This window comes from Uloborus diversus, chromosome 8 (assembly GCF_026930045.1).
Source record: "Uloborus diversus isolate 005 chromosome 8, Udiv.v.3.1, whole genome shotgun sequence".
Classification (NCBI taxonomy): Eukaryota; Metazoa; Arthropoda; class Arachnida; order Araneae; family Uloboridae; genus Uloborus; species Uloborus diversus.
This window is the reverse complement of record NC_072738.1, coordinates 62,485,899-62,513,245: the sequence shown is the minus strand read 5'-3', so window position 1 is coordinate 62,513,245 and position 27,347 is coordinate 62,485,899. Positions and strand designations below refer to the sequence as shown.

The window sequence follows — 27,347 nt, the reverse complement described above, 5'->3', positions numbered from 1 at the left end:
AAAACCAGCAAACAGCTGTTTCAGCACTCTAAAATACAAGTGCCATCATCAGTGCATTAAAAACGAAAACAGGTTCCCCCGACTAAAACACAGTCGAGGCGAACAATGGAATGACAGACATGTTGTAAAAGATATGAGAGCAGTATCGGAAACGATGACGTCAAGGTTACGTCAGAACTCCAGAGGACAGTTGCACTCAGGAGAAAACGTCACAGACAAAAAATAAATCAAATAACAGACTTCCAAACATTAGGAAAAGGGGGAGTGCTAGACAAATCATTGACGATTAAATTAGCATTTTTCCATATGCAATATGACTCCCAAAAATCTAAATCATGAATGGACGAACACTCGTGAATAACTTTGGCGGAAGAAAAAATAAAATTATGACCGCAGGATCAACAATGTTGAGCAACAGAGGAGCGTTTGAGATCCTGTTTTTTGACGTAATTTTCGTGTTCTTTTATCCGTAATTTGAGGAATCGTCGAGTCTGCCCAATGTAGGCCAATTTGCACTGGCAGGAAACACTGTAAATGCCCCATTTGTCAAGGTTGTGAACAGGGTGTTTAAGCTGTGAAATTTTAATTTATTAACAGGAGAAAAAGTAACGGAAAAAATGAAACTTTTTTAAGATTTTGGCAATTTGTAGACTGATTTTAGGAAAAAAGGGTAAGACAATGGAACTCGAATAGTTCACAGGAGCAAGTGTTTGATTTTTGTTAGTTGAGCTACATAGCTTCTTATAAATGGTATCAATAATATCTGATGTGAATCCCCGATCCACCGCAATACTTCGTAGGTAATTCAGTTCTGATGAAAGTAAATTGGAATTTGAACAAATGGCTAAAGCATGGTAAATAAAAGATCTAAAAGCAGCCAATTTTTGTTTAGGAGGATGAACGGATAACTTGTGGGGGGGGGGGGGGAGAGAAACAGCAAAGGGTTTACGGAAAACAGTAGTTGTAAACGTATTGTCATGACGAGTGATGGACACATCAAGAAAAGAAAGATGATTACCAGATTCCAATTTAACTGTAAATTGAATATGTGGGTCAATAGTATTTAGGATGGATAAAAGGTTATCAAGGTCACTGACAGACGAGTCCAAAAGCATAAAAATGTCGTCAACGTACCTGACTTAAAAATCAAATTGTATAATTTTAAATAATTCAAGTTCGAAATAGTGCATGTACAAATCACTTAGAATTGGACTCAAAGGGTTGCCCATAGCAAGACCTTCAGTCATACGGAAAAAATTACCGTCGAAAACAAACGTGTTTAGTTTTAAGCAAGAACGTGTTAAATTGCACAATTCATTGATCTCAAAGTAGGAAAAGTGATGTTCAGTTAATCTCATTTTAAGGCAGTCTAACGCACCTTCAACAGGCACGTTAGTGAAGAGTGATTTCACATCAAAAGAGGCCATTCTATGGTTATTTAACTGAAAATTTCGAAGTTTGCGAACAAAGTCAAGAGAGTTCCGAACAGTAAAACAGTTGCTGGAAAGAAGAGGTGAAAAAACGGAAGCTAAAAATTTGGCCAATTTATAAGAAGCACTACCAATGTTAGAAACAATGGGACGGAGAGAAATGAGTGGTTTATGCACTTTAGGCAAAGCGTAGAATCTGGAACATTGTGCAACAGAAGGAATCAAGCGTTTCTTGTGAAAATCTGGAATCAACGGAGATGACTTAATGGCGTTACTGATAGTTTTTAATTCTTTACCACAAGGATCTTGTTTGATTTTTTCATATGGCCCGTCTAAAATTAAGTTATTGCATTTGTTGATATAATCTTTTTTGTTTAGAACAACAATTTGGCCCCCCTTATCAGCGTTTGTAATGACTAAATCAGAGTTAGCACATAAATCTCTTATGGTACGAGTTACATTATATAGCTTGTTGTTATGGAACTGTGAATTGAAGTTGATGTTGTTAGAAATGAGATGACGGATTAAATCCTTCTGTGTGGAAGTTAAAGTACTAAATTTCAAGGCCTTTTCGACCGGAGCAATTAAAAGAGGAAACGACGGTTTAGATGGAGCCGCAAAATTACTATTGAATTTCAAAGCATTAACTTGAACAGAATTTAAGGAAACATCTGAAAGAATGACGACAGCATTAACATTAACTTTCGGTAAGTTATAAGTTGTAAGATTAGAAGAAACTTTACAGAAACTGGTTAACTTTTTATTAAGTACTGATCTGTGTTTGTTTGAATAAAAAGGAGCTCTCTGCCAAGACCTCCTGTCAAAAAATTCAAAATGACGACTGGAATTAGCAACATGTAAATGTAAATCAAAAAGCTCCTGTTCAATCATTGCAACTTTTTGTCGCGTATTTTGGACGACAGCTCTTAACAGAGCCAATTTAAAGTTGAACAAAGTTTTATCAATTCTCGTTGACCGAGATAAATTGCACTCAAGTGAAATAAAATTAGGAATAACTCATCTCCTTTTACAGTCACACAAAAAGGACAAATGATCTAAAAATTCAAATTTCTTAACGGCGTCAAGTGCTTGACGTCATTGTTTCCGATACTGCTCTCATATCTTTTACAACTCGTCTCTCATTCCATTGTTCGCCTCGACTGTGTTTTATTGGGTGAACCTGTCTTCGTTTTTATTGCACTGATGATGACACTTGTATTTTAGAGTGCCTCCACACACAAACGCACAACTACCCACACACACAAACACACATGCCTACACACACATATACCCCCTTCCCCCCACACACAAACGCACACGCCTACATACACACACTCATGATTGCAAAAAACATAATTTGAATTCAAGATGTCAAAGTTCAATTTTTTTTTTTTTTTTTTTTGTATTATAAATTATCAAAGGGACCTCTGGCCCTCAAACTAGGAAGGACTGCGTGCCAGGTGCCTTGCCTTCAGAAGACTACACAATAGATGGTGGTGCCATTTAGGGACAGTTAAAAAATTTAGAACCAGGGCAGGAGCCGAATATTTTTGGTATTAACTGTCTGAAGTGGAGGATGCTATTTGATAGCCAACTGAACTAAGGAAAGAAAATGTCCACTGCCAGAGGAGAAAGTACAGTGTGTATAACGCTTAGCTGGAAAATAACACCCCATAACATTACGAAGAAATTTTTGCCCAGTGCACTGTGTTGATCCATCAAATGTCACACTTGATCTATCTTTATGATTAAAAATTTAAAGAAACTAAAAAGAAAAAACAACCGACCCTTCTGAAAACTTCAGAGATAGATTAATTGCACCAACTGCAGGAAATTAAAGGTGAAATACAATAAATGAGAATTTCCCTACTTTTCACCCACGTAACTACCACTATTTATAGTTTAACCAGTTGGAAGGAACACTGGAGACAGCTCCGACTTTTTGATCCAAACCAGAAGCTGAGTAATCCCTGGTCCAGCACCCCCAGAGATATCTTTTCACTTTGAGGACTTTGCGACCGCGAGCATATTTAACTTCCACCAGTTACCATTAAAGGCGGTGGATCTTTGACCGGCCAGGATCGAAGGCCAGGCCCTCCAGTTACAAGTCTGATGCCTTACCGACTAGGCTGCCATGGCCAGCCTTTCCCTACTGTAGAGATGAGCCTAATTAGCATCATGAATTAATCATAATGAATTAATTGCTTAATAGCTGAAAATAATTTGAACTCGTGAATTTGACTCTAAAAGAATATTCATACATTTGGTTTCAACAAAACATATCATTTTGCAACAAACTAAAAACCATGAAAAAAAAAAGAGCCTTGTTTTAGGACAACTTAAAATCAACTTAAGATGAATAATTAGATTTTGGACCACAAAAAGCAATGATTGAAATGTTGGATTAGAAATTGATTTTTCCTTAAAAAGCTTATAACTTTTTCCTTGTTAATTAATTGCTTTCGTCCTTTTTCACCGTAAGTAGAAAATATTCCTCCAAAATCAAGATAATACAATTATTTCGAGTAGAAAGATCCATTTTGGGGGCAAAAATTTATATTTCTAATAAAAAAAAAGAAATATTCATTGAATTTTTTTCGAATTGGTCAATAAATCATCCCAGCACTAACCTAGACAAATTGCATATTTCAATGAAATTGGTCTAGTAGTGTCAGAATTTACCCCGGACATACAAATTTGGAGTTGGTGTTCAATTTATATTAAGATAATATATTTTTTATTTTGTGTTTCGGACATTTCTATTTAACCACTAATCAATGCAACAAACAAAATTATTTTTGAATCTTACTTTTCTGAAATATCATTTAGGACTTTAAACAACTGAGAATGATTAGTTACTGTCCTTTGATCCCCTCCATCAGTCCAGTGGATTTCTAGTAAAACTCAAAACATTTCCTTCAACGTCCTGCAAGTCTATTTTTTTAAAAAGAACGAGTTTCATGTAATAGCAAACCTTTTTTTTTTTTAAGTTGATAGAAACACTTCGACTCTCTTTCAATTATTTAAAGTCAAGGTGACTTACAGCTCAAAAAAAGGTACATATACTGCAGTACAAAGTGACAGAGAATCTCTCTAGTTTCGAGGCAAACAGTTAAGCACTAAACAAACCATTGTCTCATGAAAATTCGTCACCCTGATTTCACTAAACATTCCGACCATGTTTACAAACAAGACATAGTTCATACGTCTATAACTATACTCAACTGCAAGCTGATTTTTCCTTAAAAAGCTTATAACTTTTTCCTTGTTAATTAATTGCTTTCGTCCTTTTTCACCGTAAGTAGAAAATATTCCTCCAAAATCAAGATAATACAATTATTTCGAGTAGAAAGATCCATTTTGGGGGCAAAAATTTATATTTCTAATAAAAAAAAAGAAATATTCATTGAATTTTTTTCGAATTGGTCAATAAATCATCCCAGCACTAACCTAGACAAATTGCATATTTCAATGAAATTGGTCTAGTAGTGTCAGAATTTACCCCGGACATACAAATTTGGAGTTGGTGTTCAATTTATATTAAGATAATATATTTTTTATTTTGTGTTTCGGACATTTCTATTTAACCACTAATCAATGCAACAAACAAAATTATTTTTGAATCTTACTTTTCTGAAATATCATTTAGGACTTTAAACAACTGAGAATGATTAGTTACTGTCCTTTGATCCCCTCCATCAGTCCAGTGGATTTCTAGTAAAACTCAAAACATTTCCTTCAACGTCCTGCAAGTCTATTTTTTTAAAAAGAACGAGTTTCATGTAATAGCAAACCTTTTTTTTTTTAAGTTGATAGAAACACTTCGACTCTCTTTCAATTATTTAAAGTCAAGGTGACTTACAGCTCAAAAAAAGGTACATATACTGCAGTACAAAGTGACAGAGAATCTCTCTAGTTTCGAGGCAAACAGTTAAGCACTAAACAAACCATTGTCTCATGAAAATTCGTCACCCTGATTTCACTAAACATTCCGACCATGTTTACAAACAAGACATAGTTCATACGTCTATAACTATACTCAACTGCAAGCTTACTTGACAATGGAGAAATAAGACGAGAACAGGCGAAGGAAATAGTTCCTGACGCCTTGTCCGATATTCGGGTGAAATTACACTCTTCACTTAAGAAATCGAATTAGTTAAACCCACGCATAGGTAACCTTTTTTTGTCATAATTTCTGTCAATAACAAAAACTAAAAATAATTTCTGTCAAATATTTTCAATTTTACGAGCAAAGCATTACATTCATTTGAATCAAATGTGCCAGCTAATAACAGCTCATTAACAGTTGGCGATCGCCTCTTATTCACAAAGCAGGTAGGGTAGGTAGCTAGTAAATGTGACCTTTTATTTTTTAACTTGGTTTCTCTTCCGTGCATTATGACGTTACTGTCAACTTAAATTGCAAGCAAGTATACCAGTTTTTGCTTTAACCCTTTTTTGAGGATCCAGCAGCTACTAGAAACTTTTAACAAAGTCCATTCTATTTAGCATAATGAGAATTTTATCCAAAACTACATAGATTTTACAAATATAATTAACATCAATAAGTTATCTTTTTTAGCAGAAAAATAATTTTTTACATTAATGAACATATACAAACAAAAATCATAACACAAAGTACTAAAAAAATCACATTTTATTAGTGTGCAAAACGTCATACAAGACTAACAGAAGAATCAATTAATAGTAGCCAAATAGTCCTTAACTTCAGAAGGTTGCAAACGCCTAAATCCTTTTTCGTTAGAGATACCAATTTCAATATTATCTGCAGTCATTTGACCTTCAAATCCCTCCTTTAACGTCAAAATTGCTGTATGGATAGCATCTTCTAATTCCAATTCCTTGCTATATCTAATAAAGCAATTTTAAACATGAATATTCTTTTCATTAACCAAAATTACAAGTACACAATGATAACATATTATATGCATGATAGAATATTTTGGTTGACAGCTTTGAATTCATAAATTACTTTTTGTTGATGGCATTATCGAGAATAATTGCAACAATGTACAAGAATGCTCAGTTCCACTCAGTCCAATTTGTCAAGCTGAGTATTTCATACGCAAAAGTAAATAAGAGAGCAAACTCCAAAAGTGATCTGACAAGAGAAATGTAAGTCAGTCTATGGGTAAAGGCATCTACTACCAGTCAGGACTTGAGATCATATTTCATGATATTAAAACATTCCTAATTTTGCTACTCAATGGGTCTTGCACTAAGAATTTCTGGATTCCGTATGGAGCCCAAGTACTTGAAGTATTTTTGCTTTTAGATTTAATGACTGTTCAAAAAGACTTTGGGGCAGTAATTACATAGATAGCGATTGGTGGTATAGAAGCAAGTCATTGACTTAGAGGGATTAAGGGAAAGTCTATATTCATCTGCAAAAGCACAGGTGATTTTGATTTGAGTCTGATTTAAATTACACTCAATTCTAGGGGTGTAATGACCTGAATTCCAAAGAAAAATATCGGCTACAAAAATACCGACACTGCAAGTTTCAGAAATTACTCTCTCTACACCAGCAAAATAAAAGGTTAATAAATGGAAAAACCACGTGATTGCTTATACACAAACCACATAAAACAGACTTCAACTTGAGCAAAATCGAGAAAATTTATTGATGCAATTTTAACTAAATCATAACATACACATTAGTTAAGTTACAATTTCAAAAATCCATGTTTCTCAAGTTTGTTAAACTCATTAGTGCACATGATTTGTCCTTTTTTTATTTTTATTTTTTACGAACAGTCCCATAACAACTGTTTTTGGCTTTTATTGTTCTCAGAAAAGACAAAATATAATCAATCGTTATGTGTAATAGATCTGATAAGAAACAAAAAAAAAATATCTTTACTGAGTTCAAATAAATGCAAATAACATTTAAATACTTAGATACATCAGTCAAGTTAAGTGTTGAAATTGCATTTGTTCTAAATTTTACTTATGTGACTGCTGAAAGTTCGAAACATGAATTAATTATTTAAATCATTCTTAGCTCACCTTTTTTCTAAGAAAGCTTTGCCATTGACATGATTTTTGCCCATTGCTGTAGCTTTCCATGCGAAATAAGCTCCCTGAAACAAAATTACAAATAGTTACTTTTATTCATGTAAAAATTTAGATCATTAAATCCATACTTAAAAGCCAGACTAAGGTAAGTCACGCCATCATTACTTTGCAGGAGAGTATAAAAATATCTTTCTGGGGTGCACATAAAGGTTGGAACTCAAGCTCTTATAATACTAGTGAATAATTACAAAGCAATTTTTCATAGAATCATGTTTGTATGGCTCAATAGGATTGCACAGGCAATCAGGGTTCACCAATATATATCGGTGGATATATATCATGATATTTATCCGACACTTATTTCGCAAATATCATGATATTTTCAATATTTATATTTCAAACTGTGAACCCACTCAGTACCAAGTCTCCCATTTTGGGAACCTTTGATTAAGATTTTTTTCCTCATCAAGTAATTAAGATTTCATTTTGAATTTTTTTTTTAATTGAATAAGAGTATGTACTCTGTTACTCACTGGAAATTTTTCCAAAACGTTTGTAATGTCTAGTCTTTTTTTTTTTTTTAATTAAATTTAACAAAAAATTCATGTTTTTGCTTTACACAGAAAAAAAATTCCCTAAAAATAATTAATTTGAATGCAGGAAAAAATAAACATGGAGTATGAAGCACAATACTTTTTTTTTTTTTTTTTCAAAACAAACAAGGTTCAAGAAAAATATTTTTAGAGTTTGATTGGAGTCCCAAAATGGGCGACTTGGGATGTTCTGATAAGCAGAACAAATCAAAGCTAGCAGAATTGGTCCTCACCCATTTTTTATGAATGATCTTTCCAGTCTTTATTCTGTACTGTTGAACTCGAGCCCCATTTGTATTTTAATATTGTAAACCCTCTTTTGTCGTTCAAGAGCAGCTGCTTTTTTTACCCGTTCAGAAGAAATTCTAAATAAACAGGAACGCCAATCTTCCCGAAGGAGGATGACTCATGTGTCTGAATTTCCACATAGCACGGAATGCTAAAATTGTCTAAATCTGCATTTTTACAATTTATTGTAACTTGTTGAATGAAATCAGAGATTCAAATGCTAATTCCTCAATGTAAAGCTAGCAGGCCATTTAGCTCTAAAAACACTTTGATGATGTAAACCATTTTATCAAATATGTTGTGAAGTAACGAAAATGTGAACTAAAGAAACACTTGCATATATGAAAAAAATCCACTGTTGGGATGCACAAAAATATCCCAGTTCCATTTTATACGAATCTAGTTCTTATGGTCATTGTCTTTAAGCCTTGCTTGATTCCCCGACATGGTTAATGGAAGTAACCTACCATTTGTCTTGTTGAGTATTGTATGGTAATTCTAAGGTTTATGGTTAAAGTGAGAAAAGTTCTGTTTCATACAAAATGTTTAAGAACAAAAATACATAAGAAAATGAATGAAACAAGGACAAAAACGTACAAGTTCTATATTTTAAAGCTTGAATTCGTTAAATATGTACTTGTGAAGTACCAGTAAGTAACTCTATTAATTAGATAAAAATGATTTTAGGGTTTTTTAACTGGATTTAGCCAGACATTATTCAACTATTAATATAGTGGAAGAAGTATTTATGTTATCCCCATTAAAAGCCAAGTCTCCCATTTTGGGACTGTACCATATTTCCCAAACTAATAAATATTTTTGAAAACTTTAAGCTACATATGATTAGAAATGTGTATTGATCCTCAAAACATATGAAAACAAAAGTATTTTCAATGTGGTTCATACAGCGCCGTTGAATGGGTTAATAAAATATGAAATGAAAAAACTATTGGGTTAATAAAATATGAAATGAAAAAAAACAATCAATTTTGTTTTAACACATAATTCAGAAAAGATATTTAGAGAGGGAGGAGGAACCTTGATATTGCTGTAAAACTGTAAATTAAAATAAAAAATCTTTTGCATCATATGTCAGTTACAATAAAAAAAAAAGCATAATAATTTTTTACTTACAGATGGATCACATTGGAAAAGATACGGTCTATTGCTGTCCCAGCCAGCAATCAAAAGAGAAACTCCAAAAGGACGGACACCACTAAAAGAAAAACATAAACACAAAAAATATGAAATGTAAAAACTGTATACTGAAGTATAGGTTGTCTAAAATTAAAACTATCATGTAAATTGACAAAGTTTGTCAACGAGAAATTTTAAAACAAAATAGGGAACTAAATATAAAAATTTAAAAAAAATTCAGAAAATTTGTGAAAAACATGTAGGGAAAAGGGAGGCACATGTTAACAATGTTTCTCATTTCTGAATTTCTCCAAAAATATTTTCAATTTTTCAGAGCAAAAGTGTCCCGATGATTGAATAGCCTTTTCTTTGTGCCATGGATTTTTTTTTTTTTTTTTTTTAGATTTAAAAAAATATTTCTTTACTTTATGGAATTTTTAAAAAACATCTTCCATTGTTCACATGTGCCCCTATAGGGGGCACATGTGAACAAGCTTGGGGCACATATGAACCAGACTGAAAAATGCAGGACAAGCGTCATACGAAACTCTTCAATATGAAACATATATGCATCTACCTATTACATTGAAGGGTTGATAACCTATACTGTGTCAGTTTAAATTGTACAGTAACTGTCAGTAAGAAAGTATATTTTCCGAACTATATATCTCTGCTCATTGTCAAATTTTAGAGTTTCGTAGCATGTTCTAATCACTGGATTGACAAAAAAGAAACTTATAAGACTTATAATACAAAGAGTATTTTATTATATAAAGTTTAATCTTGTTGTATAGTGCGCTTAAGCTACATACATTATATGATGATGAATTTTAAAATTATTTTAAACTTCAGTTTTTAATAAAAGGAAAACATTTTATCTAGTTTTTTTTCCTTGTGTATATTATGCACTACTAAATTGTTGTACAACTATTTAGTGACAAAGCATTTAAAAATAAATAGATGATAAAATAAATTAAACAAATAAATAATAATGTATTAATGATCAACAATAAATTTACAAATTGACTGTAGCAAAACAATAATTACAAATCTTAACACTTTTTTAACACTTATAATAAACCTACACTAAAATTTGTTATGGATATAATACGGGAACTGTTCACAGGTTTCCCTTCACATGTTGTGTTTACAAGATCCCTGTCATCTATCTTAGAACTAATTTTCAAAAATAAAGACTTGAGTTAATTAAAGAATTTAAACATTTGTCACTAATTTACTTGAATGTTCATATTGTAGCCTCAGAACAGTAAGATATCTTAGTGTTATTCCTGGGATTAGATGTCTTAGTGTTGCTCTGAGGCAACGGTATAATGGTTTGCAATAGTTAAATTTGGCTAATTAGTTAGTTTAAAATACGTTTTCCCGTAAAGAAGACAATGATAAATTTAGATACAACACCTGCTCAAAACAAAGAAGTTGCAGCACAAAAACATAAACTTGCTAATTGCTTTAAAAATTTGGCCAAGAAGTAGGACTGGCACTGCCACTCCTTGAGAATTTTTCAAGATTTTTTGCTAGACGTTATCTTAGTAAAATATACAACATTCAGACAGGTGCTCCGTGCTCACATATATGCCCCCTACTTCTGAATCATGAACATGCACATGAAAAACATGTGCTTTCTGCAGCTGAACTCTTTCTCATGTTTGGCATGGGTTAGAACTATTTATTGGTTTTGAAAATTAAGCTTGAAAACTTTGCTTATGAAGTGATTGATTTTTTGTCTTAATCAACCCTGCCATAATTTAATTAGAACTAAATTTATACTTTCTTACTTAATATAAATTTTTCTCTCTTTTTAGAGAAATTTGTTGCTTAATGGTTTTCCTCGAAGGGAATCATGCAATAAATTTCGGCTCTGAGTTCCATTTTGTCTTGTTTGTTTCTGTTAATTGCTATTAAAGCTGTCAGCAGTTCCTTTTTGTTGCGTTTACTGGATGTCTATACACCCAAAAGCTCTGAACTTTGAATTGAAAGAGGGGTTCCTGAAAACCTCGAAACACATGTATTCAATAATCTGTTTATTTGTGCAAAAAAAGCTATTGGATATTTTTTAGGTTTTCTCAGCACAAAGTTATTTATTCATTTTTTAATACGAAGACAGTTGGGTTAGCTGCTTGGGTCACCGCACTTGTCTGCTTTTAATACAATTCTTACTTCGATGAAATTATCTTCATGAATCACTATCATAATGCAATTTAACTTTTACATGACGACAAGTTATTTAGTTTTTCTTCTATTTGCATTGTCCATGGACAATAGAACAGATAACTGAGTGCCAATTCTGATCATGGTAGAAGATCTGTTAGATTTTTTTCCAAGAAAAAAAAAGACTACATGGAGTTAGATTTTTAATAACAATTACCTTTAAGGAGCTCAGATTTAAAAAAAAAAGCCTAAAAGAAAAGGAAACAGTTTGGAAGTCAGTAATTCCCATAGCTGATATTAGAAATGTATAAACAGCAAATAGAGGAACTTTTCTGAAGTAAAATAATTTTTGAATTTTGTTTTTAAAGGGTTTAGGGGTTATAAATGTCAATAGGATGCAAAACTTGGGAAGAATCAAGTACAAAAGTAGCCTTTTGATAGTTTTCAACCTAAAATAAGGCCTTTTTAGGGGCCCCTATATCTATTAAAAATATAAAGCTTTTTAAGGATATGTGATAGAAGTCTATCCGGAAAAAAAAAGGAATCAATTGTTTTAAGCACCATGAAGAACAAAAAGTAAATCTTTGAAAAAAAAAGAAAAGAATTTAAAAGCGGAAGAAAACACGAAAAATAGGAACCCTGTAGGGTTGCTAATGGAGTTTTTGTAAATAAAATGCATAAAAAAATAGCCATGTGCAAGCATGCTTTAAATTCAACACATTTTAGACTATCAACAAAATACTGCAATTATAAGCACTATTGCAAAGAGAAGACAAACATTTTTCAAAAAAGGAGCATAATTAACGTAAAGCACACGTTAAATTTAAGCATCATGCTGCAACTTTCATTCAACATGTTTTAACAATCTTTAAAATAAAATAAAAATCATTGATGACATTTTAGTCAAGAAAGGAAAAAAGGAAAACACTAACTTTTTTATTAGTTTTTTTTTTTTTTTTGATGTGTTTGAGAAACATCTAATCTGACATCTAGGAATAAGCAGATGTGAAGATATAAAAATTAACATTCTCATTCAAATCTCTCCGTAAGAAGAAAAAGACAATTTTGATTTTAAATAGAAAAAATTTGCTGGTTGACACTTAAGAAAGAAAAATCCTTTCAGAATACTAATTATGCATTAAAATGTTTTAACTAGGAAGTTAACAGGCAGCCTGATTATCCATTTCAGAACTTTGTAACTGTTACCAACTATCTACTGCAATTGTTATCAAGTACCAGCACCAAAACATAATTAAATTTCACTTACCCTGATTGTGTATACTCTTGCATGATATAAGCAACTCTCTGAACTAACTGGCTGGTTGGAATAGGTTCACCATACCTCAAATAGTATTGCTGAGCTAGCTTGCGAGCACGCCTCACCAACAAACTAAAATAACAGATTTTTTTATGACATAAAACAGTATTGCAATTAAGATAAATAAATACCTTTGTGCTGAATAGTAAAGTCAGAACAAACAACGTAAGTAGAAGCAAATGTTTGCTGTAATTTACAAATTTGTGCTTCTACTTACGTTGTTTGTTCTGACTTTAGTATTGCAATTATTTAATGTTTAAACAATCAGATTTTTTTTTTTTTTTTTTTTTTTTTTTTTTTCAAGGAAAAGGCAGTATTTAAGCTAAAGTTAATAAAAATATAGATAAGTGACAACATGAAAAGGAAACATTTCATATTCTTTTCTGTAATGTCTTTTAAAGTTTATAATTTGCTTTTACACTTTTCAGAAAATTTTACTAAAATAGCTTCTACCATTTCCAATTTTTCTCTTCTTCTTAAATTTCTAATTGTTTTATTATTAGGTATTTCGGCATATGTTAACCCATTTTTTTGCCAAAGGTGCATAAATGAACCATTTCAACAAATTCTTTTTAATTAACATGGTGATGCATATTTTTCACTAATTTTATTTTTATGCTGTTTTTAAGGGTTTTGAAGACATTTATAAAATAATAGTAATTCAATATATAGTAAAACCCCTCCTAACGGACACCCCTCATAGGCGGACATCCCTCTTATGCGGACAATTTTTAATTTCCCTGTTCCAATGCAAATAACATTATTAAACCCCTGTCTTGCGGACACCTCTCTATTGCGGACAAAAATATTTGTCCCGTTAGTGTCCGCATTAGAGGGATTTTACTGTATATATAGTTCCAAACAATGTCCACAGAGAAATTTTCAAAATATGCTAGTTTTTTAACTTGAAACAGTAATTACAAAATTCGGCTTTTTGAAAATGTATAATTAAACCATTTAATATTAACCATGTGCTTTTGTAATGGTATAAAGTTGCAAGTTATATAAATAAGCTAAAAATTAAACAAATGACATAAAAAACTTAAAAATTGTTATTTGAATTTAATGGCATGTTAACGCACCACTGACCAAATGTATGAAAAATAAAGACTAAAGTTGAAAACCCAGTTTTTATGCAAATAATCCAAGTTTATTGCAAATTGTTTTCAAAAGGAACAACAATGCTGTGATGCTACCAATGATGGGACCATTTTGCCAATTTTAAATATCATCAATGTGACCATCATCTACACCTCTACTGCAAGAAATGCAGACAGAATTGGACATAAAGTAAGTGAAGACAAAGTAAAAGCCCGTAGAGGGTGCAAAAACCGCATGATTTATTTGTGCCTCAAAAGCCAAGTCCATTTGCATCCAAAATGTTTCGAAAAATCTCTTTCAAAAATATAAAAATTTAATTAAGATAGAATTGTTCAACAAAATAATTTGTTCATTGATTTGGCCAATGGTGCGTATACGCGTCATTTTATTTTTTAAGTAAATATTTTTCATGCACAAAACTTTTTTTGTATCTTAATGAATGTAATTTAAGTATACTTTATTGAAAATAATACCACATTTTCCAAAACTTCTATGCTTGGTTTGAAATGGGTTAAAATGAAAAATGTGATAAAGATTAGTGAAATCATAACATAGTCAAATACAGTTTAAACAGCAGCTGCACATCATATAAGAAATTTTAAAAACGCATATAAATCAATTGAATGCATTTGCACAAATACTTTTCAACATATTCGTCCAAATGCATGTTGGGCTTTTACAATCAAATACTAGGATCAAATGATTCAAATATCATTTCCAAACTTTATAACAAATCTACTTTAAAAAGGCATCAAAAGACTAAAAGTTTTTTTTTCTTCCTTTTTTTTTTTTTTTGTATTTATATAAACAGTTTTATTTGCAACTGATATAGACTTTCAATTTTAGTACTAGCTCAAATACTCAATATCAAAAGACAACAAACAAAAATATAACAAACCGATAATCGGGTCCCATGCCACTATAAACCATCCCAATGTGATCAGTTATCATTTCAACTTTGTGGATGCTGTGTTCTTCATAGAGAACGGACTTATAGTTCTTCTCAGTAGCTAGAACAACACCATTAGAAGCTGAAATAAAGAAAAAATTTAAAATGAATGATTTAACAGGGTTCATACTCTACTTTGAAAATTAAAAATAAGGAGTTTTTAAGGAGTTTTGCAAGAGTTCATTTTGCTTTTTAAGGACAAGTTTCTTGTTTAAAGATGCATTTTTTAAAACGTATTTCAGAAAAATTTGTACATTTCTAATATTATTTATTTTTTCTTTCATACAATATATTGAATGAACAAACATACTAAATTTATAGTAAAATATGCATTTACTGCTTCTTAGACGTTAGCCATCTCTGAATCAAATTCAAATAGGGGGGGGGGGCACCATTGAAACATGTTTTATTTTCGTGATTGATAAAAAAATAAGTGATATTGATTGAAAATTAGTATTTTCTCAAACACAAAAACAATTTCCTAACGAAAAAAAAAGACTTTTTGAAATATTTACAGGATATAAAAGGACTAATTTCAAACACAACAAACAATTTTCAGGGAAGCTTGTGTTTGATTTTGGCATAGAAACATAAAGTTACTCATATGAGATTGAAATATAGAAAATTCAATTAAAGCATTAGGAATCCTTTTGAAAAAATTGTTCAAATTATTTTAATCTTCAAAATTTTGCAGACCATTTCAAAATGTTTGTGTGACTTATTGCTGATCAATATAAAAAATTGACTAATTTTAAGAGTTTTTCTTCTAAAAAGTATGAAAATTATAATTCTAGGAAATAGTGGTACCACTGTTTAACTATTAAGTTGCTCTTTCATCTATTTTACTAAATATGTTATGTTTATTCATGTTAAGCAATTAATGTTTACAAATTTTTAAAATAAAAAAAAAAAGATTTAAATTTTAAAAAGTGCAATTTTTTTTAAATAAAAAAAATTACAAACCCTGTCAACTACAGATGTTATGTATTTATTAAAACACTTTAAAAAGTTGAAACAAAAATTAATTTCAGCCAGCGATTCTGTAAACTTTCTAACATTTGAAACTATTAAAGAGCATGAATTTCGTTAAAAACTTTTCAATGTAATGATTTTAATGAAAATACCAATGAACTTAATTTCTTTGCCTCTTCACAAGGCACAGTAAGCATCATAAATGCAAAAAATCGTACACCCATGGCAGATGCAAAGCGATAGCGATTTTCAAAGTGAAGACGATAAAAATATTAAAGAACAGCACATAAAAAATTTGAGTAAATTATTTTAGAATTACATTTTAGAGCTCTACAATAAACATATTACTAACAACAATCGACGTAATTGAAGCAAAAATCAAATTAAACCAGAGATTTTGATTTTAACTTTTAGACTCTCATAAAGGACACAGAATTTGGCTTGAAAATTTAACTTTGTGATTTTTATATGAATAAACAGAAATTTCATTTATTTGCCCTCCAAAAAAACATAATCAGTATCAAAAATATAAAAAATTTGATTCTCATATCGGATGCAAAGAGATTGCATCCGATGAAGTAATCACTCATATCGAATTGACAACAGAAGAAAAAATTTAAAGTCATGTAGAATGAAGAAATAAGGAGTTTGTAAGGAGATAATAGCAAAATTCAGGAATTTTAAGGGCCCTTATTTTTTTTTCTTAAAAAGCAGGAGTTTGTAAGGAGCGTATGAACCCTGTTTAAGTAACATATAAATTTTAAACAGAAAAAAAAAGAGAATATATTAGTCATAGGAAAAGAAACCCTAGTTTCACACAAGTGAGGAAAATGTAACATTAAGAAATCAAGTTCTAAGGGTAAAAATTGGCACTCTGTCATCTAGGCCTTGCTTTGGTAATGAGATAAACGTCCTAGAAAATGGATCTTTTGAATAGTATCTCAGCTAATTTACAGCGTAGATGAACAAAAACTGCCTAAACATAATGTTCAAAAAGTTACAAATCTACAGATACACTGGTCTCGATCGTCAATTCTCTCAGCATTTGGAAGAAGTTAGAGTGACATACATAAATAGATACTCTTACATCTTAATACTTAAGATTTTATTCTACTGTTAAAAGAAATTTTCAGTCAAGTCAAATTAGTCTGTTTAGAAGAGAAATTAGCATTTTTCCTTTGAAGAAGAAGTAAAATAAAATTTTTACTTGATCAAATATTCCAGAACGACGTTCCGCACACTGGTACTTTTCAAAGATGTTCTGCTTTTTAGATAAGTACCAGAAAGACATACCATAGAGTTCTGGCCCAATCACATCTCAGGTTCCTAGTCAAATTTGTTATAGCTGAACCATAAATCTTGATACAGAATATGCCCATACGACGATCAACATTTAGCATAGTCTAATTAATAATATTACAATTGACTCAACATTATTATGGGTCGATAATAAAATTTCGTGGGTGTAGGTCTTGTACAAATTTGTTAACGTGGCAAAGTAATAACACAAAAATCTATGCCTATGTAACTTTACAAAATATTAATTTATAGAAAATAAAAAACATGTAAAAAGGGTTCATCGTCACACTTTAATACCTTTTATTCCAACTGATGGGACACCAGCAGCCACAGAAGCCAATGCATATTCTATTTGAACTAACTTTCCAGACGGACTAAAAAAGACAAAACAAATAAATTTTAAAATTAATATATTAATTTCAAATTGACACTGAAAAAAGAGAAATAAAATATGCCTTGGTAAAAATGCTTTTGAACTAGACTGCTTTGTACAGGTTACCATTCATTCAAATCAAATTATACCAAACAAAAATTTTAAACAATAACTTAACTTAATAAACAATAATCATAACTTAAATAAAGGTCAGGATATATTTGCCTGAGAATATTTAAATCTATTTAGTAAAACGAAATAATTCACTTGAACTACCAGCAACAGGAAATGATAAGGACATTTACTCTCCTTGCATCTACATGCTTTCTTTTACTTATTTATTGAAATGTTTGAAATGCTAACTAATTGCACTAACCGAAATTGTATGATAAAGTATTAAATATAAGAACAGCAAAATCAATTTTTAAGAGTAATATTTTCTGACCACTTAAAATGGTTATTCACACTTTCATTCATTAGTTCACTCATCTGTAGTTTCCTTATAAAAAAATTCCAAAAAAAAAGACCTTATTTCAAATGTTATGAATTTTGTTCTCGGCATCTGACAAAGTCATACCACCAGAATATCACAGCACTGCTTGCATCAAAGATTTTCAATTCAACTTTAGAACTTAAAATAGAGGAGGAGAATGAGCTTGGGTGTATATTATTTGTTTGGGGTAAAGGAGGAAAAATTTGATCAAGTCCCCAGTGAACATATGTTGCTTGGGCATTCATGTTTAAGGATGTAGAAGAGATTTATGCCCTCCCATCATAGCCCCAGACCCTACGAGAGGCCATGTCAGCATAGTCGAAGATATTAGTTTTATAGGAGAAGGGGAAAGGGGGGAAACCCCCAGAAAACTTTCAAATTTGTATTCTTAAATTTGCATTTTAGCTTCCACTTAGGGTGTCACCCCCCCCCCCCCCAGACGGGTGACACCTGGTGCAGACCGCCTTAAGTCTCATAAACATTGCCTAGCTGAATAAATGCAGCAATAACTGGAAAGTTACAAGTGTTGCATAGCCCATGTAACGAGAATCAGGGTGTCAAGACTAAATAACTTTTCCACTCTTAATCCTTTTCCTCTTCTGGTTGTCATGGTTATGACTCTATGAACTTTTTCCCTGTGTTGCTACTGCAACACATTACATTTGCAGAAGCAATAAGGGAGAAAAGTTCATACTGCCTTCACCGTGAAAACCGTAAGGGGAAAAGTGGAAAATGCGAAAATGAATTGGCCTTGACATGAAAATTTTCTACTTAGACTAACGATGTAACCAGGGCCAGATTTAGGGAAGGGCAGGTGGGGCTACTGCCCCAGGCCCTCAACAACAAAGTGACCCCCACAGTAAAATGTTTACAAAATAACCTAACTTTCACAAGTCGAAAATATCAGATATATACATATATATATCAAAATATTCGGATATACAGGGTGAGTTCGATCGAATCGGCCATATGAAAGGGGGTGATAGAAGAGCCCAAGCAGAGCATAGAACCACCCATTATCGTGTCCAATCCTTAACCATAACCGAGTTTTGGTAAATTTTAGGAAAATGAGTAAAAAAACAAAATTCTGAGAAAACGACTGATTTCTGAAATTCCTGTAGGACCTACAAAGAAAATAAGTACATATTTGGAAAGAGCAGACTAAATCCTACAAAATGATACCTTTCGCATTAAGATAGTCGCATTTTACTGAGAGCTACAAGCTTTGAAACATTGGACACACTCAGAATTAAAATGGTGCCAACGTTTTTAATCGACATTTTCAAAAACAACCGTAAGAACTACAATCGGGCAAATCTACTAAAAACTGGCCCATTTTATTGGCTTTCAGATGATACAACAACAAATCATATTGGGCTTCAAATTCAGCTGAAAGTCAGGCTTTTGTTTGAAACAGTGTAAAAATCTGCATTCGTTAAAAAAGGAAAACCAGCAAAGAGTCGCACTTTTCTGTTTCGAATTTTCTGTTTCACGATAGCATGTTGCTTTCTTTGTTTAAGAAAATGATATTTTTATATAAAAATAATAGTTTTAACATTTAATTTAGGGAAAAAACACATGAGATAACGATTTGTAGAAATAAAAGAAGCATTACTTTCCCGTGCTTTTCACAAAGGGAAAAACAATAACAAAAAAATGTTACACCAACATCGATTAGTACATTTAATAAACCTGCAAAATTTACAATAGCTGCTGAAATTGGTCGCTGCCACATCTGATACACGCTCTTGCCCTTTTGCGAACAGAAACAACCGTTGCTCTTAGAGAAATTTCATTCCGTAGTTTCCCTACTGCTTCAACAAGCCGGTCGCTCAATTCTTTCTAACTTGCTTCTTCTGTTTTGTAAACTTCTTGTTTTAAGAATCCCTAAACGAAGAAGTCCACTGGCGTCAGGTCTGGGGATCTAGGGGGCCAAGGGATGGGGCCCATACGACCAATCCATTGGGGATACTGTTCAGTTAGAAATTCCCGAACGGCATTTGAAGAATGTGCAGGGGCTCCATCGTGTTGGAAAATGATTTCTGCCCTCTCCTGAACAGGAATAGCATCAAGAAGGTCAGGCAAATGATGTTCAATGAACTCTAAATATGTGTTTCCTTTTAGGTTACCTCGAAACACATACGGACCAATTAAATGATCTCCTATTACGCCAATCCAAACATTTATGCTGAATCTAGTTTGGAATGATGAGTTTTGGGTTAAGAAAGGATTATGTTCAGTATAATGATGCCAGTTATGCAAATATATGATGCCCCCTCTAGTGAACAACGACTCATCTGTCCACAATATCTTTCTTAGAAAATGGTGATCTTCAGTGTCTCGGGCTAGTAGCCATCTGCAAAATGTTACCCGCTTTTCTAAATCTGAATTGCGCAGTTCTTGTACTAGATTAAAATGATACGGGTGATACTTGTTTTGGTGCAATGTTTTCATCACTTTACGTTGTGATAGTCCATCTTCTATAGCAATCGAGCGTGAACTCACACTTTGGTTTTCCACTACTCGGTCCAGCACATACTCCTCAACATTGGCAGAACGGTGATCCTGGCCCCTCTTGAACAACGTACCAAATGAACCTGTCTCTCTGAGCTTTCGATGTATAGAGGCAAACACATCTATTAGATGCAGAACGATTTGGGTAACGGAACCGGTATTCTTTCTTGGCTCTGCGAGCATTACCATCACAAAATCCGTACACGAAATGCATATCAGCATACTCTTCGTTAAAAAATCGAGACATACCCAAAAATCGAGAAAAGAATATAGCAACTTATCTTTAGAAACTTTAACGAAAACTTTCAAAAACTAAAAACCCACTCTATACTGACTTACTGTAAAAATAATCATAATTCTAGCAATTTTCAAAACACATTTACAATATTTCAGAAAGAAGCAAACGATACATAAAATATTATGACAAATGAATAATTCTGTTTAGTTTTTATCATTAATTGTTTTGTTAAACAAATGCTTTTTATTTTCAGACGATATTTTTCACAATCATAAATCGTAATCAGAAGTCTTTTGATGGATCTGTATACGTTTTAAGGTCTTATAATGCAGGAAGCTCATATTTAGAGTTCATTGAACATCATTTGCCTGACCTTCTTGATACTATTCCTGTTCAGGAGAGAGCGGAAATCATTTTCCAACACGATGGAGCCCTTGCATATTCTTCAAATGCCGTTCGGGAATTTCTAACTGAACAGTATCCCCAATGAATTGGTTGTATGGGCCCCATCCCTTGCCTCCCTAGATCCCCAGACCTGACGCCAGTGGACTTCTTTGTTTAGGGATTCTTAAAACAAGAAGTTTACAAAACAGAAGAAGCAAGTTAGAAAGAATTGAGCGACCGGCTTGTTGAAGCAGTAGGGAAACTACGGAATGAAATTTCTCTAAGAGCAACGGTTGTTTCAGTTCGCAAAAGGGCAAGAGCGTGTATCAGGTGTGGCGGTGACCAATTTCAGCAGCTATTGCAAATTTTGAAGGTTTATTAAATGTACTAATTGAAGTTGGTATAACATTTTTTGTTCTTGATTTTCCCTTTGTGAAAAGCGCGGCAAAGTAATGCTTCTTTTATTTCTACGAATCGTTATCTCGTGTGTTTTTTCTTTTTATTAAACTGTTAAAACTATTATTTTTATATAAAAATATAATTTTCTTAAACAAAGAAAGCAACATGCTATCGTGAAACAGAAAATTCAAAACAGAACAAGTGCGACTCTTCGCTGGTTTTCCTTTTTTTAACGAATGCAGATTTTTACACTGTTTCAAACAAAAGCCTGAATTTCAGCTGAACATGAAGCCCAATATGATTTGTTGTTGCAGCATCTGAAAGCTAATGGAATGGGCCAGTTTTTGGTAGATTTGCCCGATTGTAGCTCTTACGGTTGTTTTTTCAAATGTCGATTAAAAATGTTGGCGCCATTTTAATTCTGAGTGTGTCCAATATTTCAAAGCTTGTAGCTCTCGGTAAAATGTGACTATCTTAATGCGAAAGGTATCATTTTTTAGGATTTAGTCTGCTCTTTCCAAATATGTACTTATTTTCCTTGTATGTCCTACAAGAATTTCAGAAATTGGCCGTTTTCTCAAAATTTTGTTTTTTTACTAATTTTCCTTAAATTTACCAAAACTCGGTTACGGTTAAGGATTGGACACGATAATGGGTGGTTCTATGCTCCACTTGGGCTCATCTATCACCCCCTTTCGTATGGCAGATTCGATCGAACCCACCCTGTATATCAAAGTATCAGATATTTTCAAAAAAATGATGATCTTTTCGAACCCTGATCAGGGGCCTACACTCCTTTGTTGTTCCAGGGCCTCTACACTTCCAAATCCGATTCTTGATGCAACTAACAATTGCCAGTAGCGGATTGATTAAAGAAATCGGCCCTGGCATAAGGGATGTCGCGGCCCCATAGCTTCTAAACTAATGTTTGCAAAAATGATTGGGAAACGATATCACTTAAATATGAGGAAATTATTCAGAAAAATTAAGTACTTTCTTTTACACTAAATTTAACAGATGGGATTCTTTTCTGTGTTTTAATGGTGAACAATTGATACCAGATAAGCTAAACCTTTGTAAAAAAAAAAAAAGGTGATTGTAATAATCTTTAAGTATTTTTAAGTTGCCTGGTGCTGTATTAATTATTTCCGTAATGATATCTTCTAACATTACTTCAGTTAGAACACGGAGGTTATTAGGGAGGCAAGGGGTGTGTGCGACCCTTTAATTTTGTCAAACACATGTTGTATTAATACAGAGAGAGATAGGAAGTAGATTGATTTTCTCGCATATGGGAGTCATTAAATATTAGCATTAGAAACCTAATTGTAAGTTTAACATTGAGTCAGAAATATGGGGTCCTGAGTCTCCCCCTGAAAAATTTTCAAATTGTAGTCCCAAAAACGCAATTTTAGATGATTGGTGATGTTAGGGAGAGTGGAGGTTCGAGGGTTCTCCTCCGGCAATTTTTTAGAAGTGAAACTACGAATTTGCATTTATATATTATCATGAATTATGTTAGGAAGATGGCGTCTGGGAAATTTTCAAAATATTAGCTCTGAAAACGCAGTTTTAAAAGATTTTGGGTGATGCTAGGGAAAGGAGAGATTCCAACAACATCCACCAAGATTTTTTTTTTTGAAATTGAAAGCTTAAAGAGGTAATTGTAAGCTTTTTTTTTTTTGATAAAAACTAGGACATCGACAGTTATTCAAAAGTTAAGTTCCAAAAACGAACCTTTTACCGACTTTCGATGATTTTAGGAGGAGGAGTTATGGCGAGGCTCCCCTTGGAATTTTTTCGAAATTGAAGCATTAAAAACGAGATTTCTGACGTGCTTTACTGATGATGACGAAGGGGGAGGGAGTTGGGGGGACTTTCTTTGAAATTTTTCGATACTGTAGATTCGAAAACGGAGTAATAAACTATCTGTTATGTTACTCGGAAGAGAGGACTGAGGCCTTTCACCCAGTAAACAATCGAAACTTCAGAAAGAGAAATTAGAGGCGTAATATTTAATGCGGAAAGATGAGATTAGTGGACAATGGAAGATGTAAAGGTCTGGTGTACCTGTGAGTCCATGACACCATGACATAGACTTTTACATGATACAGAATCTGAAAGTGAGAAACGAAGTAGATCAATATTGAAAGGACAATGGCCAGTTGCAAAAATTGCTTGGTGTGTGTGATGTTTAGATTTAAATTTGAGGTTTTAATTTAATTTTTGGGAATAAGTCAAAAAATCTTTTGTCATGATGTTATGGCGAAAGTGAGGATTTGGGTGTTTTAATCCCTTTTTTTTTTTGAGATTGAAGCCCAAAAAGGGTAATTTTAGACGATCTTCGATGATATTATGGGAAGGAGATACTTAAGGGGCCTCCAAAATTTTTTCGACACTGATTTCCGATGCTCTTTAATGATGTGGTGGGGACATTTCTAGGTCGATTGCGGTGAAAATACTCTCCTCGAAGTTTTCCGAAGCTGAAATCCCAAATACGCTGTTGTAGGCCGTCTTTAATGACGTTAAACTAAGGAATGGGGGGTCGGGAGTTTTTCCCAGGAATTCCTTAAAATGCTTAGTTTTAAAACGCACTTTCAGAAAGTTTTGGTGACTAAAAAGGAAGATATAAGCTTTTAGATCCCTTTCTTCCTCCCTTTTCGCTACGTCAAAATCTTTTTTATTTATTTTATTGATAAAAAATATTAAACACACCACAAGTGTTCTCCTTCAAAACTATTTACATTTAGATTTTCCGTAATAAAATTTTCAATTTCCACCCTAGTATTTTCATTTACTTGAAATACCAGTCATCTGCGGCCCGAGATAAAAAAAACTTGAACTGATCTGGTGTTTTGGTGACCTTAAATAACCTTAATGATCCTTGGACTTTTTTTTTTTCACTCTATTTTATTTTAAATATCATTCCTTCTTCACCTCTTAATAAAGTTTTGTTTCAATTTTCAATTCATACATGATTTTTACATTCAAACGCTTATAACTACTGGTGTGACTATTAATTTCAATATTTTCAATCTTTCTCGATACATTTAAATTTTTCTCCTAGTTAAACCATATTTCGGGGGCCTGTGTATTTTTCTACATACATAACTCTGATTTTCAGGATGATATTTCTCATTCAAAAAAAAAAAAATAGAGAAGGTAAATGGTAGAGAAGGTCTGTGTGTCGGCGGCACCTGAAAATCATATTTTTTTATATAATTATTTTTAAACTGAAGGGTCTTCAACCGTGGGTTTGAATCCTTCGAGGGATATTGAGTGAGAGAAACTGAATATTTTATTTTTCGCAAAAAAAAAGTGTTAAAAATGCACATTTAGTTGGTCTTTAATTAAATAATCTATATAATACAGAATTTTGGATGCTCCAAATTGTGTTTTAAAGATTGCATTTTTGGTTAAAGCTGTATTGAAAAAATACTTTTTATCACTTTAATTGCAATTGTTATGAACAACAATTCATAACAATTGTGAGTTGCCATTCTTAAGTAAAGTAAATGTGAATTGCAATTCATAGATGAAATTGAAAAATGGACAAAAGTATTTTAACTTTTAAATACTGCCCTTGTTTTTCTGTTTTTTATTGCATTACTAAAGGTAGATTGGCGGCGTCATTTTTAAAAAACTGGGCTGGTGTAGCACCCCCACGACCCCCTTAGCGACGGCCTTGCACCACCCTTCATCTGCAGGCTTGAGCCCATGCGTAAAGAGGGATTGAAGCTAGAGAATTTACGTAGCAGTATTTACATTTTACTGTTTGTAGACAAGGCAATTGATCGGCCCAAAACATGACCGGCCCACCGGGCAAATGCCCGGTTGCCCGCCGGGTGTATCTGCCACTGACAATTGCACCAAACAATGCAACACTTATGAGACTTCGTAGTAGCCATTGGTCATTCTCTTAGACATTAGTTTTCAATTCTTTTCTAAAATTCATTGTCCATGTAAAAATTAGTCCTAAATTTAGTTCTAATATTTAAAATGTGAATGAAAACTTTCTGCATCCTGATACACCAAGACATACACCATTGAAATATACCAATGTATGGTATATTTCAATCGCGTACATCTAAACATTGGGAAAGTTGCATTAAATTATCTCTTTACCCTTAGATTCAGCACCCTTGATAGAGGAAAAGAGTCACGCTTCAATTTTTTTCTGGAAAAGCAAGTCCATGCTATCCGCTAAGTAAAGAGTTAGGCAGCAGTTCTTGGGATAGAATACGCCAGCCAGACATATTCTGATACCTATATATATGACATCTGTATTTAGACATTCTGAGATGTAGCTGATATTTGTATTCATAACCTACTACACATAAACAAATAATCGGAAAGTTTTAATGCATGCAGAATTCAAAACTTGACATATTAGCTGAGCTTTGAATCCCATACTGGCACATGAGCAAATTTATAGACTGCGTCATCCAAATCAATTCAATTAAAAAAGATTAACATACAAAAAACGATACATGATGAAGTTTTTTAGAAAAAAGATAATGTGCATCACATTATTTAAAAAAACGCAGTTACATATCGGCATTTTTTCAAAGAAGAAAAGGAAACAAAGCAATAAGCGCTCTTTAAATGCAGAATACTTTCTATCAGTAGACTTGTTCTTCGAAACACCTCCGAAAAAGAACACTATAATACCTGAAAGTCGTCAAGGAGAAGCTGTAGCGTTCAGATGCCATAATGCTCAAAAGATACCAGGTTATATTCTTTGTTTTAAGTATAAATTATTCGCATATGCTAAAGGATATTCAACAAAATATAATTTTACATTAGAGCATGAATAAACACTTTATTGACAATTCACGGTTATGGGTAGAGGGTAGAGCAGTTACTGCGCTAAGTACAGTTCCAGTTAGACCTTTATAATACGTTAAACAAACATTAACTAAATTAAAATGCAAAAATTAATCCTGAAAATTCACTAAAATTGATGTGTGAACTGACTTTGGCTCAATTTTACTTAATTCGTGCGTTTGACGATATTTATAAAATTTACTTGTCCGTTTGAATATTTGTTCGTAACCGTAATGTAACACGTAACTATGTAAACTTGAAGTCCCTCTATTTGAAAGTGTGTTTATGTCAATGTCTGGGTTGCTATCCGTTAATGTGAAAGATTTGAAGATGTAGATCGTGAATGTTCAATTTTAAAATTCTTTTGATGTTACTGCGTGCGACTAAACGTCATAATGACTGCAATTCAGGTAGCTACCCAAGTTATTGATAAATTACAAGAAGATAATAGAATTTCATTAGAAACGCTTCACAAAGTTCAAGAAAACAACAGATTCTTAGAGCACCAGTTGCAAGAAAAAGACAAACTAATTAAAGTACTCGAAGATAGAATTCGAACTGGAACTAACAGTTATTTGGAGATGAATCTCCGTCAAAAAGAACTCATAATAAAAAATTTAGAACTCCAAATTCAAAAACTATTACGTGAAAATGAAGACTTAGAGTATCAGATTAATGCAGTCAAATCAGACATTTGTGCTAGGTGTGAGACTAAATTGCTCCTTGGATTAGAATCTGAGAAAAAAGCTGTTAAAAAAAACTCTGCCAAGAGCAACTAGTAGCACTACTGTGGAAAAAAAACTGCAGCAAAAATGTTGTCC

The 27,347-nt window shown here is 32.6% G+C and overlaps 1 protein-coding gene across 1 annotated transcript; it reads right to left on the bottom strand.

The window, feature by feature from the left end:
• Positions 1–6,072: 6,072 nt before the first annotated feature.
• On the bottom strand, positions 6,073–26,533 carry LOC129227435 (proteasome subunit alpha type-2-like). Its single transcript, XM_054861993.1, has 7 exons — positions 26,371–26,533; positions 17,596–17,672; positions 14,977–15,109; positions 12,927–13,049; positions 9,488–9,569; positions 7,464–7,537; positions 6,073–6,305 (listed from the first exon to the last, which is right to left on the bottom strand). Exons 1-7 carry the CDS (start codon positions 26,409–26,411, stop codon positions 6,131–6,133), a joined length of 705 nt encoding a protein of 234 aa, XP_054717968.1. The 5' UTR covers positions 26,412–26,533; the 3' UTR covers positions 6,073–6,130.
• Positions 26,534–27,347: the final 814 nt, after the last annotated feature.

What these genes read in the sequence shown, in the direction of transcription:
- LOC129227435 (XM_054861993.1), bottom strand. Translation starts at nt 26,411, where the DNA reads ATGGCATCTGAACGCTACAGCTTCTCCTTGACGACTTTCAG. An exon ending in TTCTCCTTGACGACTTTCAG is followed by an intron (nt 17,673 to 26,370) that starts GTATTATAGTGT and finishes TGTCTTTTTTAG; the next exon opens with TCCGTCTGGAAAGTTAGTTC. An exon ending in CCCATCAGTTGGAATAAAAG is followed by an intron (nt 15,110 to 17,595) that starts GTATTAAAGTGT and finishes TCTTTATTTCAG; the next exon opens with CTTCTAATGGTGTTGTTCTA.